Source organism: Propithecus coquereli, unplaced genomic scaffold (genome assembly GCF_000956105.1).
Source record: "Propithecus coquereli isolate 6110/MARCELLA unplaced genomic scaffold, Pcoq_1.0 Scaffold33, whole genome shotgun sequence".
Classification (NCBI taxonomy): domain Eukaryota; kingdom Metazoa; phylum Chordata; class Mammalia; order Primates; family Indriidae; genus Propithecus; species Propithecus coquereli.
Genome location: NW_012148952.1, coordinates 3,749,611 through 3,762,665, shown reverse-complemented (window position 1 = coordinate 3,762,665; position 13,055 = coordinate 3,749,611). Strand labels below are relative to the sequence as shown.

Here is a 13,055-nt window from a genome sequence, read left to right as displayed (position 1 = left end):
TGATGAGAGTTTTTATCATAAAGGTGTGTTGGACTTTGTCAAATGCTTTTTCTGCATCTATTGAAAGAATCATGTGGTCTTTGTTCTTGCTTTTATTTATGTGGCGAATTACACTTATAGGTTTGTGTATGTTAAACCAGTCTTGCCTCCCTGGAATAAAGCTCACCTGGTCATGCTGAATTATTTTTTTAATGTGCTGCTGAATTCTATTTGCTAAAATTTTGTTGAGGATTTTTGCATCTATATTCATAAGAGATATTGGTCTGAAGTTTTACTTTTTTGTTGTGTCCTTTCCTGGCTTTGGTATTAATGTCATATTGGCTTCATAGAATGAGTTAGGAAGCATACCACCTTTCTCAATATTGTGGAATAATTTCTGTAGTATAGGTATGAATTCTTCTTTGAATGTTTGGTAAAACTCTGAAGTGTAGCCATCTGGTCCGGAACTTGTACGTTTTGGGAGGTTTTTGATTGCTGCTCCAATTTCTGAGCTTGACATTGGTCTATTCAGATATTCTGTTACCTCCTGGGTGAACTTAGGGAGGTTGTTTGTTTCCAGGAATTTGTCCATTTCCTCCTCGTTATATAGTTTTTGGACATATAGGTTTTCATAGTAATCACAAATAATGTTTTGTATTTCTGTGGTGTCTGTTGTGATCTTTCCTTTTTCATTTTTGATTGAGTTTCTTAGAAACATTTTGCTTTGGATTCTAGTCAGTCTAGCAAGAGAGGTGTCAATTTTGCTTATCTTTTCGAAAAACCACCTTTTGGTTTTGTTGATCTTCCATATAGTTCTCTTGTTCTCAATTTTGTTTAGTTCTGCTTTGATCTTAGTTATTTCTTTTATTCTACTTGGATTGGAATTGGTTTGCACTTCCTTTTCCAAGTCCTTGATTCTATTTACTAGATTGTTGATTTCTAAACTTTCTGTTTTTTGGATATGACCATTTATTGTTATCAGTTTTCCTCTCAGGAATGCTTTTGCTGTGCCCCACAGGTTTTGATACCTTTTTTCTCCATTATCATTTAGTTCGAAGAAGTTCTTGATTTCCCTCTGTATTTCCTCCTTGACCCAGTAGTTAGTCAACAATAGATTGTTTAATTTCCATGACTCTGTGAGCATGGCAAGTATTTCTGTTGGAATTGAACTCTAATTTTATACCACTATGGTCCGAGAAAGTACACTGTATAATTTCTATTTTCCTGAATTTGTTGAGGTCTGATTTGTGGCCTAGTATGTGATCAATTTTGGAGAAAGTTCTGTGGGCTGATGAGAAGAATGTAAATTTGGCTTTATTTGGGTGGAATGTTCTGTAGAAATTTGTCAGACCTTTTTGTTCAAGAGCTCTGTTTAAGTCCATTATTTCTTTGCTTATTTTCTGTTTGGAAGACCTGTCCAGTTCATTCAGAGGAGTGTTGAAGTCCCCTGTTATTATGGTGTTATTGTTTATCATGCTATTTAGATCAGACAAGCTTTGCTTTATGTAACTGGGTGCTCGTGTATTGGGTGCATAGATATTAAGGATTATAAACTCTTCTTGTTGTGTCTTCCCTTTCACCTTTATATAGTGGCCATCTTTGTCCTTTTTTACTCTTGCTATTTTAAAACTTATGTTATCTGAAACTAGTATAGCTACCCCTGCTTTCTTTTGACTTCCATTTACCTGGATGATAGTTTTCCATCCCTTGACCTTTAGTCTGAAGGCATCTTTGTGGATTAGATGTGTTTCGTGTAGACAGCAGATACTAGACTTGTGGATTTTTATCCACTCTGCCAGCCTGTATCTCTTCAGAGGACAGTTCAGACCATTCACATTTATTGAGACGATTGAGATTTGTGGTAGATTTCCATTCATATTGTTGGGGGAAATCCTGTTGTTTTGTTTTGCTCCTTGAGCCATCGTGAAGTCCACATTCTAGGCTTTAACTCTTGAATGATTTTACTTTGAAGAGTGTCTATTATGCTGTTCAGTGTGTAATGCAGGTCTGAGTATTTCCTGTAGGGCTAGTCTGGTCTTTGCAAAATCCATCAATGATTGCTTGTCTGGGAAGGACTTTATTACTCCCTCATAGATGAAACTTAATTTTGCTGGATAAAGAGTTCTGGGTTGGGCATTATTCTGGTTTAGTAGATTAAGGATAGGGACCCAGTGCCTTCTGCCTTGTAAGGTTTCAGTTGAGAAATCAGCAGTTAGTCTGATCGGCTTTCCTTTATAGGTTATTTGTTGCTTTTGTCTCAATGCTTGAAGAATTGCTCCTTTCATGTTTACTTTGGTCAGTCTAATAACTACGTGATGTGATGATTGCCCTTTCACATTGAGTCTCCCAGGAGTTCTGTGTGCTTCTTGTATCTGGATATCCAGATTTCTGGCCAGGCCTGGCATATTTTCCTCCAGTATTCCATGAAATAAGTTTTTCAGCCCTTGAGTATCTTCTTCTCTCTCTGGAAGACTGATAATCCTAAGATTCTGTTTCTTTACATAATCCCACATTTCTTGTAAGTTTTGGTCTTGTCTCTTGTTTCTGAGTTCTTTTTCTTCATCTGATTTGTTCAGCACCTACACATTATCTTCAGGCTCTGAGATTCTTTCCTCTGCATGATCCATTCTGTTCTTGAGGCTTTCCACTGTGTTTTGAAGTTCCTTGAATCCCTCCTTCATTGACAAGATTTCTGTTTGGTTTTTCCGAAGTATTTCAATTTCTTTGGAGAGTTTTTCATTCATTTCCTGAATTGTTCTTGTGGTTTCTTTATGTTGGGATTCTATTTTCTCTTCTATTCCGTTTAGTTTCCTTACAATCCATAATCAGAATCTTCCTCTGTCAGTTTAATCTTATCATGTATGTTGGTATTAATTGATGGAGATAGAATATTTTCTTTTGGAGGTGACTTTTCTCTCTGATCTTTCATATTTCCTGTGTTCTTTCACTGATTCTTTCTCATCAGTCTACTTTGTCAAGGACTGGAGGTGCTGGGACTGGTTTATGCACTTAATTTTGGGACAGCAATGTGATGTTCGTTGGCAGAGCTGAAGAGATGTGCTCTGGTACCATGCTGTTTTAGTGGGGTTTTAGCCTGTTGGGTTATCTCTGGCCTGTTGTCTGCTCCTTCTGCTTATGGAGATTAGTGAGTTTCTTTCCCTTGCTTATATTCCCAGGAGTTGGGTCACTTTTGTGTGCGTGACTCCGCTATCGACTACTTGGTTGAGGTGGAAGGCGCTGAGTTGAGCTATGAGGCTACTCTCTTTTTTGTTGCTTGTATTTTGCATGAAGGAGTCAGTTGTCAAGGTATTCCAGAACCTTTGTGCTGAGCTCTAAACCCCCAAATGGGACATACAAGAGCCTGAGTCTTTGAGGAATGTTTTGCCACTCCCAAGGGATACTTGAGCCTTGTTACCACTTTAGATGTGGTGAGAAGAGCAGCAGGAATCGGCATGCCTAAGATGGTATACTTCAGAAGTTGCTTGATCTGTAGCTAGGAGAGAGCTGCTAATATGTTATTCAGGGCTCATTAGGCACTCTTGTGGAGCAACTCCTGCTGGGTGTGTCAATTGGTGCAATTGCTAAGGACTCAGGTTGAAATTTTCCTTCCCAGACCACAAGCCCTAAGATGACAACAGCCTGAGCACCAAGGGCAAGTTTTTCTGTTATGGTCTTATCAGATGATCAAAACCGATCAGCTGTACCACATCAACAAACTGTCCCCTTTTGCTTAGATCCAAGGTCATACAGATTCAGGCTAGTCCTACAGGGAAAGTATTTTTTCTCCTTTCTACCTACCTTCAGGGGCGGGCTCTGTCCTGGAAGGCTGTGGGAGGGGCGTTGGCTGAGACTGCTGCAAGTCCCGGCCAGGAAAACATCGTCTCTAATTTCTTTCCTTCTCCGAGGGTGAGTTTTGCCCTGCCAGAGGGAGAGATAACCCACCAGACTGGGGGAAGGGCACTTCTTGGGGCTACCAGGCGTCTCAGCTCAAGAAGTGGCTACCCTTGTTATTCCACCCCTTCAAGGGCAGGGTTGTCTAGTTGGTAAGAAGTACACACTTCAGGGCTGCTAGAGAAGCCCTGACTAAGGCCCCTGAGGGACCCAGACCAGGAAGCAGCCTGTCCCGCTACTTCTCCTCATCAGATGTGGGGTCAGTCCCTTTGGTATGCAATATCAGTGGTCTGATCACAGCCAAGGGCAATCCACCACCCCTGCCGGGTCACAGCCCGGAGAACAGCTTCCCTTGTTCCTCCGCACTACCAAGGGTGGGGGACTGTTTCTTTGGAAGGGGGCACCGGTTGCCAAGTCACAGCGAAAAGGGGGCTGTGGGACTCTGCTGGGGAAACAGCCTCTGAAGGTATATATTTGATAGTCATCAGTAGAAGTGATTGTTAAAACAATTACGTTGTCTAGGAAAGACAGTAGCAAGAAGTAGGCTGAAGATATGAACAAGATCAAGTAAAGCTAGAACTTCTGGAGCTATACTTCAACCCATATCTCTTGATTCCAGTGCAATATCCCATTGTACAACTTTTGATTATTCTTCTGTTTTCTTCTTTCAATAATAGTCTGCTCTTCTAATTTGTGATGTATTCTATGTCCTCCTCCCACTCTCAAGTCACACTACCTGGAAGTCAAAATCAACATCTTTCTTAGTGAATGCCTTGCAGATCATAGACCCATAAGAAAGATTAACTCTTTTCTCCCTGTTTCAGACAGTGAATTGTAGGAATTGTAGAATGGGGAGCACAAAGCCTATTGAAGAGAGGTGGTACCTTCTTTAGCCACAAGTGCTTCATTTCTTCTTATCAGAAACTAGAACTGTGTACTCTTTCCGGTTCCTTCCAACCCAGAATTGTCTGTGAAGTAAATGAAATGGCACAAATTTGGATGTAGATTTCATCATACTTATCTATCTCTTAAAATTGTGGTCTGTTTATCTGAGTAGAAAATTACTGAAGCCACTATAGCAATATTGTGGAGAAATCTGAGCTATGATAATGGAAATAGGAAGTGAATTTGATCAGTACACTTTGACAGGACTTTCCTCTCTTCTCTTAAATTTTTTTCTTTCAGGTTATATTCAAGAAGAATGTGTCATCCCCTGTCCATTTGATTGCAAGTTAAGTGATTGGTCTAGCTGGGGGTCTTGCAGTTCATCTTGTGGGATTGGAGTGAAAATTCGATCCAAATGGCTAAAAGAAAAGCCTTACAATGGAGGTCGACCATGTCCCAAGCTGGATCTCAAGAATCAGGTAAAGTGTGTGCAGCAACAATAAAAAGCTAAAAAACTTCCCCCATTATTATTTCCTGTTGAAATTTTATTAGTATCTTTTATTAGTATCTCATGAAAAATTATCACAAGCTCGGGTTTAAGAGAACAGAAATTAAGATTATAGAATTAGTAATAGAAACTTCACCCTCTCTTGGGTAGTGCCAAGACCAACTTGGTATGTTTAGCAATAATACTATTTACAAAATCAAATCCAATTGATTTTTAAATGATCTTGAAGTATAATTTTATATCATAAAGGTTATATACATATATATATATTTTGAAATATAAATAATAATGCTGGGAGAATATCAATTACTTAACAGCCATATAATTAGTGGGATTGAAGTGAAAATTCAATCCAAATTGATGGAAGAAAAACCTTACAATGGAGGTTCACATGTCCCAAACTGGATCTCAAAAATCAAGTAAAGTGTGTTAAGCAACAATAAGAAGGTAAAAAACTGTCCCCATTATTATTTCAAAGCTGCTGTTCTATTTTTCCTTCACCTGTTTATCCTAGTTTTTTTCATTCTCAATCTTGCCAATCTTTCCACAACTCTTTAAGTCTTTTTTGAACTGTTTTTCTGTTTCCTCAAATGTCATAGCTATTTTCATAAATGAAACCCTAATAGATACCTTTCCATCTGATAAAATTACCATCCTAAATAATCAAAGTTGATTGGAATATTCCAGTTGGCTATACTCACATAACAGAGTCTAAGATTTAGTTTAGAATTGTAATAAAGAACTCAAATTTCTCCTATGATTGCATACTGATTATTAGATTAGGACTGATACTTCACTTTGTAAAATTCAATTGAATAGGTGAAGCACAGATGATGATAGTTAAAAGTTCTTCATTCTTAGAGAGGTGAAGTGTATCTCATATGAGTATGTAGAGCCTTTGTCATTGGGAAACTCTTAACAGAAGAGCTACAATGGCTTCTATTACTAATTCTATTGTATTAACTTCTGTGGTCTGAACCCCATTTTTATCAGACTCGATACAGCTTTTTTAATGTAAGGAAATCCCATACATCTGTTCTTAATTAATTTTAATAACATGTCTAGTACTGTTTGGACTTAAAGATCATGTGTTAATTTAAGACCAATATCTCTAGCTATTTTTTCCTAAGTTTTTGTAAAAGACATATAACTCTCTGAAATAAAAAATTGTCATTCCAGCAAGATATATTTAAGTTCAAAGACAGGGCATAGTTATTATGCTAGTCTTGTTTTTTAAGTTTATGTGGTAAAATAATGACCATATTTTCTCCCCTCAAAGAAAATGTAAACCTTTTAGGGAAAACAAAGCAAAGGACTGTAAAATCAACATAAAGGTTGTAAGAAAACCCCACAAATACAGAAGTTTGGTGGAGGGAAGAGGGAGATATGATTATTGAAATCAGAGTAGAGATAGTCTGATGAGATAAGCCTTATAAAGAAAGGAGCAATACAGGTTCATGGTCAGGAGGAAGACTGTCAAGTGAACTCTGTGTGTGAAGACTATTTGACCATCCCTAGGGGATTTTCCAGGCATTTAAAATGGAAGAGAACTACTAAGCATATATATTATAGTTATAAATAATGCATGAAAATTCTTATTATATCTCCCTCAAAGCCTTCAATGAAAGCTAAACATTTATAACACTAGTGTTAAATACAAATTTTAATATGCTAGTTTTATGAACTAGGAAATTGTCAAGAGACTGGAAGGACTTCATTTGAGCACATACTTTAAGACTATATTCTCAGCATTCTCAGTGAAGATAAATGTATAGAAAATTAAGATAATGGTACTTGGGTGTCTGTTGTGTCTTACAGGAAGCTTGTTCTAAACACTGAAATGACATATAAAACTTACAACCTTAAGAAGTAATACAAGCTAAAAATTAAATCCAAGTTCAAGAATAATTTAGATAAATTCAATAACTGAAAATTAAGTGAAGGTAGGCCTGGCTGTAGTGAATATTTCTAATTTTTGAGTTTAAGAAGGGAATTGTAGCCTTTCAAAGACATTTGTATTTTGTGATGCTCAGAAATGAGTTCTGAGTTTTAATGATCAGAAATAGAATTTATGTATGCTGTTTATTCTGACATAATGAGATTTCCAATATCTAGCATGTATGGGGCTAAATTAAACTTGAATCAAAAAATTTTACCTCAATCCATTATTTATATATATTTTAAAACATTTATTTTTATTGTAAATTGATAAATTGTAATTGCAAATGTTTGAGGGTACAAAATAATGTTATGATTTATGAATACAATGTGGAATAATTAAATTGAGCTAATTAACATATCCATCACCTCAAATTTTCTGTGGTGAGAACATTCGAAATTTACTCTCTTACCAATTTTCAAATGTATAATACACTATTAACTATACTTATCCTGCTGTATAATACACCTCAATTTAAAAAAAATGGCCAGGAGCGGTGGCTCATGCCTATAATCCCAGCTACTTGGGAGGCTGAGGCAGGGGGATTGCTTGAGCCCAGGAGTTCTAGGCCGCAGTGAGCCATGATCGTGCCACTGCACTCTAGCCTAGCTGGCAGAGCAAGACCCTGTCACAAAAACAAAAACAAAATCAAAAACAACAATAACAACAACCAAAAAAAAAAAAGCCACAAACTTATTCCTCCTGTGTAAATGAGAGTTTGCACCCTTTGACCACCATACCCCCATTCTTCCATTTCCCAGCTGGTGGTAGCCACCATTCTATACTGTTTCTATAACGCCAGTAGTTTATATTCCACATAAAGTAAGAACATGCAGTATTTTTATTGCTGTGCCTGATTCATTTCACTTAGCATGTTTTCCAATTCCATCTGTGTCCCAAATGATAGAATTTCTTTCTTTCTAAAGGCTGAGTAGTATCCCAATGTGTGTGTATACCATGTTATCTTTATGCCTTGGTCTGTTGATGGACGCAGGTTGATTATATAACTTGGCTATTGTGGAAAGTGTAGCAATGAACATGGGAGTGCAGATATCTCTTCAACATATTGATTTCAAATATTTCGAGTAAACACCCAGAAGTGGGATTGCTGGACCATATAATTCCATTTTTAGTTTTCTGAGGAACCTCTATACAGTTTTCCATATGGCTGTACCAATTTACATTCCCACAAACAGTGTATAAGGATTTCCTTTTCTCCACACATACTTTATATCTTAACATAAGTTAATTGATCAGGACAATAAGGGATGAGCCCTCCCTCTCACTTATAAGTCTGTGTGTGAATGGCAAGGGAAAATACTACTGTGAAAAATCCTAAATTTAAAAGAAATTCTCCTCAGAGAAATTTGTGTTCTAAAATAAGCACACTTATATCTGTACATATATTTGTGTATATGTAGAATGGCAGAATGTGGTGAAATCATTATGTACTTGCTCTTATATACAGTAGAATTCCATTTGTATTTGTGTATGCTGTACTGTATAGAGAGCTTTTATGGAAGTTACTCCTGTTTTCTTAATTCATCTGATAAAAAATTTGGTTGTCAGCGATTTTCATCATTTAGATAATATTCCCCAGCTTCTATTATTCATGACAATTCTTCTTTAGACGCAGCTGCTGTTTGTTTCTGTAAACCAGACATGTGGTAGAGGCTCTTTTGTAAAGTTCAGTTTTACTGCTGCCTTTAGGTTATTCATCTCCCTTCTAATTTATTTTTAGGTTTCTATTTATTTTCTTGTTTTTGGAACCAGATTAATACCCTTTAGCCTCTTCACCCACAATTAAGAAACTTAAAAAAAAAGATAACCAAATTATATTATTCTATTAAGAGAGACATTTATCTTTAGTACCTGAGCATGAGGGTAATATATGTTAGATTGAACCTAAAATAATGTTCATAAAAAAATTGAATTTTCATGTGTGTTTGTGTCTATGTAAATGTCAGTATACCTGCATATACTTATTCATTCTCCCTCATTGATTCTCTTTAGAACATGAGTTCTTTTTGAGGGCAAGGGCTGTCTTTTACTTCAGCAACTCATTCCAGTCCCTAGTACACTGTCTTGTGGGTTGTCAAACTGTATTAAGTAGCCTTCTCTCTGGATCAGTGGGTGCCTAGTTCCATAGAAATAAACAAATATATTAGAACTCTGGTCTCTTTTACTGTGATTTATCTTTATAATTCTCAAAAACATGAGTCCTTCTAGAAGAAGGAAATAAGAGCCTCCAAATTAGTATTACCCAAAGAGAGTCTTTCAAGATATACCTGAAAAAACTTGTGTGTTTGGATCCCCATTGAAATCTAACACAGCAATATAAATGAAAACATTGCTAATATGTACACAAGCTCATAAATTGGTCTGACTCTGTTAGTGAAATCAATATTTATAATATTTCATAAAATGCTTCCCTTTTAAACCGAAACCTATCAACATAGCTCTTTCTCCAGAAATGCCTAAGTGAGACAGCATCGCTTGAATAGCTTTCCACTAAGTATATTTGCGATGCTAAATAGCCCGAGCACGCAGCTTGTCCAAAGCTCTTATCTATGCATAAAACATCTTCTAAATAGTTTATTGGATTATCAGATCAGTTGGCTGATGCCCTTGACTCTGCTTTCCATAATAAAATACACAATATATTTTAATTTTTGACAGTCTACAATGTGTTGAGTGGATTTAAGTGCTCTTGTATTGTATATTTTTGCCATTTTTGTCTTTTGAAATGCTGCTTAATGGAAGATTAAATATGAGGACATTAAAGCCCCATTGGGTTTACATTTCCCTTTATGAATTCTTCACACAATTGAAGCCAAGGGAATTCCAGAAAACTATATTTTGTTTATAAGTTGCAAAGCAGTGTGTTCACAATTTGTTTGAATAAAAATCTTATTATGGAGATTTATTACCTGCACTTTTAAAAAAAATACATGCTATTTAAATGCTTTTTTGAAAGAGTTTTGATTATGTTTGCAACTGAATGAGAGGATATAAAGTAAATATGTGTGTTCTCTAGAAACAATTGCTATTTTAAAGATGTTAAAGAAAGTTGGTCTAAATTTGGAAGTGGTGAGTATAATGCATTTCATTTTTCACAGCAAAGTAATAATGTTTTTAATAATGCGCTCTCTCCAAAGATACACAGATATACCTTAGCATGAACATTTCTTCCTTAGAAGATGACTTTTCAGGTGCGAAAATGTTTCTATGGAGAAATAGCTTGTGCTCATTTTGATACTGCTTCATTAACTATTAGCAGCATGTTAGGATGTGGAAATAGGATAACATTCATTCTACTTGAATGTTTATCTACTCAGAAAAATATAGTCATACTTAAGGTTTAATTTGATTTAATCAATTTTGGCTTCTTGCTTCTTTTTGACCAACGTGACTCCCACTGATCCTGACCTAGACCAAATCATTCCTGGCAGAGTGCTGTTCACTCTGGACTTAGTACTTTGGCAGGAGCCCCTGCCAGACTTTACTGGAGCAAGAAGCCTTCTTCCTGAGCGCTGACCTGGAAGGCAGCCCAAACTGATCTATGATTAAGCACATTCAGATGTACTGATCTTGCATGGGGAGGGAACGTTTGTGGTTGTACCTTTGACAAGAACTCATTTTAAATATGAAATATCACATGTCATAGAATTAAAGGCTGCAGAGTGATTTATTGCTCAGGGTTATTTGGGAAGATTTAATAGAGGCAGAAACTCCTAAAACATTTCTCCCCTCTCTGACGTATTAGTTATCCCAAAGCCAGGTACACAGCACCCTGACTCAGAGGCAGCATGAAATGGCTCAGTTTGTGTCCTCTATGCCTGTCTGCTAGCCCCAACTCTGTGCTCTCGAGTTGTGACATTGCACTAACTGAGCTGAGTGAGCTCAAAACAGAGGCAATTTTTCTTTTTCGCTCTTGCACTGTCGCCATCTCCAAGAAAAATTGTTTTTTCTTCTCAAGAGATTTCTCTCCCCCAACATTTGCATCCACGCACACCCTATTCTCTGTCGTTGCGAAGTACTACCCCTCAGGCTCGTTAAAATATTTGAAACTTTGATCATTATTCTTGAGAGCTGTCAGAATCAATCATGAGAAGCAATTTTCCCAGATCTGTTGTCCACTCGCTTTTATATTATACTGTGTTTTTTTAACACTGGGTATTGCCACTCTGCACATATCAAACTCACTTTTAGTTGTTCTTCAAGATGTTCACTATGCACCTTTAGAATGTTCTCCACTAGCCTGGCTTGGCAAATGTCCCCAAAGCTGCTCCTAGGCAGGGTTTTCAGGGTTGGCTGGAGCCAGCTGTAAAATTGTGAAGGTGGCAAATGTCAAATTTTGCTTTTGGAACGTTTTCACTGTCCTCCCACACCTCATGTTATCCCTAGCCCCTTAACTCGTAAATCCCTGAAATATTAGATAACATTATTTCCTGTGATTTCAACAGGAAAATCGCATCATCTTTGTTTTCAATTTTGCAAAACTGTCTTCTTAACCAAGTACTTCAAGGAGAAATTCCTAAATACTTTTCTAGAAAAAATTATGAGCAGAATCTACTTTTTTATATTTCTTTGAATCAGTCTGTCATTTAAGCTTTCAATACAGGATGGAGAATTCTCTCCTCCTTTAATTGACAGAATACAGATCTGACTTTTACCATGAGCATGAACTTGTTATACTAAACATAGTTGTTAGAAAATTAAACTCAAACTGATGGGAGTGCAGCATCTTCTTTAAAAAATATGAAAAAATAATAACTTGCTTTAAGATCGCTTGAGAATAAAATTCTAAATGGCATGCTAGTTCCCCAGTTCTTTGGACTTTTTTTCAAGCTTTATCCCAATATTAAGTTAAAATACCAGAAAGCAAGTGACCTAGGTCCTGTCACAGGACCCTGCAGAAAAGCAATTATTGAATCATGATTTATTTTTTTCTACATGACTTAAGATTCAAGTTAGAAATAGAAGCCTAACTCTTTTGAAATCCAGAGATTATTGTTCATACCATTATTGATCATAAGAACAGAAAAACCACTGGGATTAGAAGGAAGCTGTTACAAAAACAGTTTCCCAGGCCCCTGCTCCACAGTTAGAGTGGATCCAGAAATGTTTTTTTTTTTAAAAAAAAAAAGTTTTTTTTTCTGGTTCTCCTGATCAACAGGTTTGTGAATGCTGCCAGAGTTGAGATTCTTGCCTAGTGCTGAATTCAGCCCAAGAAAAAATTTTCTCTGCAGTTGACTTAGCCTGCCCTTTCTAATTCAGACAGTGAAAGTAACCACTACTGGTTTCCATAGTGTCATACCCAAAGCAAATCTGTGAGGACCCTTCCATTTTACTAAGGAGCCTGAAGTTTGGAGGTGAATAATAGCTTGTCCAGTATCACCCTTTGTTATACTAAGTGGTTAAGACTTAATCAGATCCGGGGTCAAATTGAATCTTTCTGAGTCTCAATTTCACACTCTGTCAAATGGGCATAACAGTGACAACTACGTCGTAAGCTTATTATGAATATTAAATAAGATAAAATAAATATAAACTTCTTATTTCATTACTTGGCACATAATATATGCTTGATAAACGTTGGGTATGATCATTTTTCCTTGGTGTCTGAAACGTAGTTTCTGTTTCCACACCAGTTTACTTTTATCTATATCATATTGCTTTTTAAAACTAAATTATGCAGATTGCTCCTCTTTCTACATTTATTTACTAAAACATTTGAAGTCAAATATTTTACTTGCAATGACTCAGCTTAAAAGCTACTGTCCCTGCTTCTCGTATGGGAAGTCTGTTTTATTCTATTTCTAAACATCTTATTTGACATTGCATTAATGG

General features: G+C 36.5%; 1 protein-coding gene across 1 annotated transcript in view; it reads left to right on the top strand.

Moving 5' to 3' along the window:
* Positions 1 to 13,055, top strand: part of THSD7B (thrombospondin, type I, domain containing 7B) — a 720,444-nt gene that overhangs the window by 438,473 nt on the left and 268,916 nt on the right. Inside the window, exon 13 of the mRNA XM_012650502.1 lies at positions 5,056 to 5,234. Within this exon, the coding sequence (XP_012505956.1) occupies positions 5,056 to 5,234 (179 nt within the window). The remainder of the gene's footprint in view (positions 1 to 5,055; positions 5,235 to 13,055) is intronic.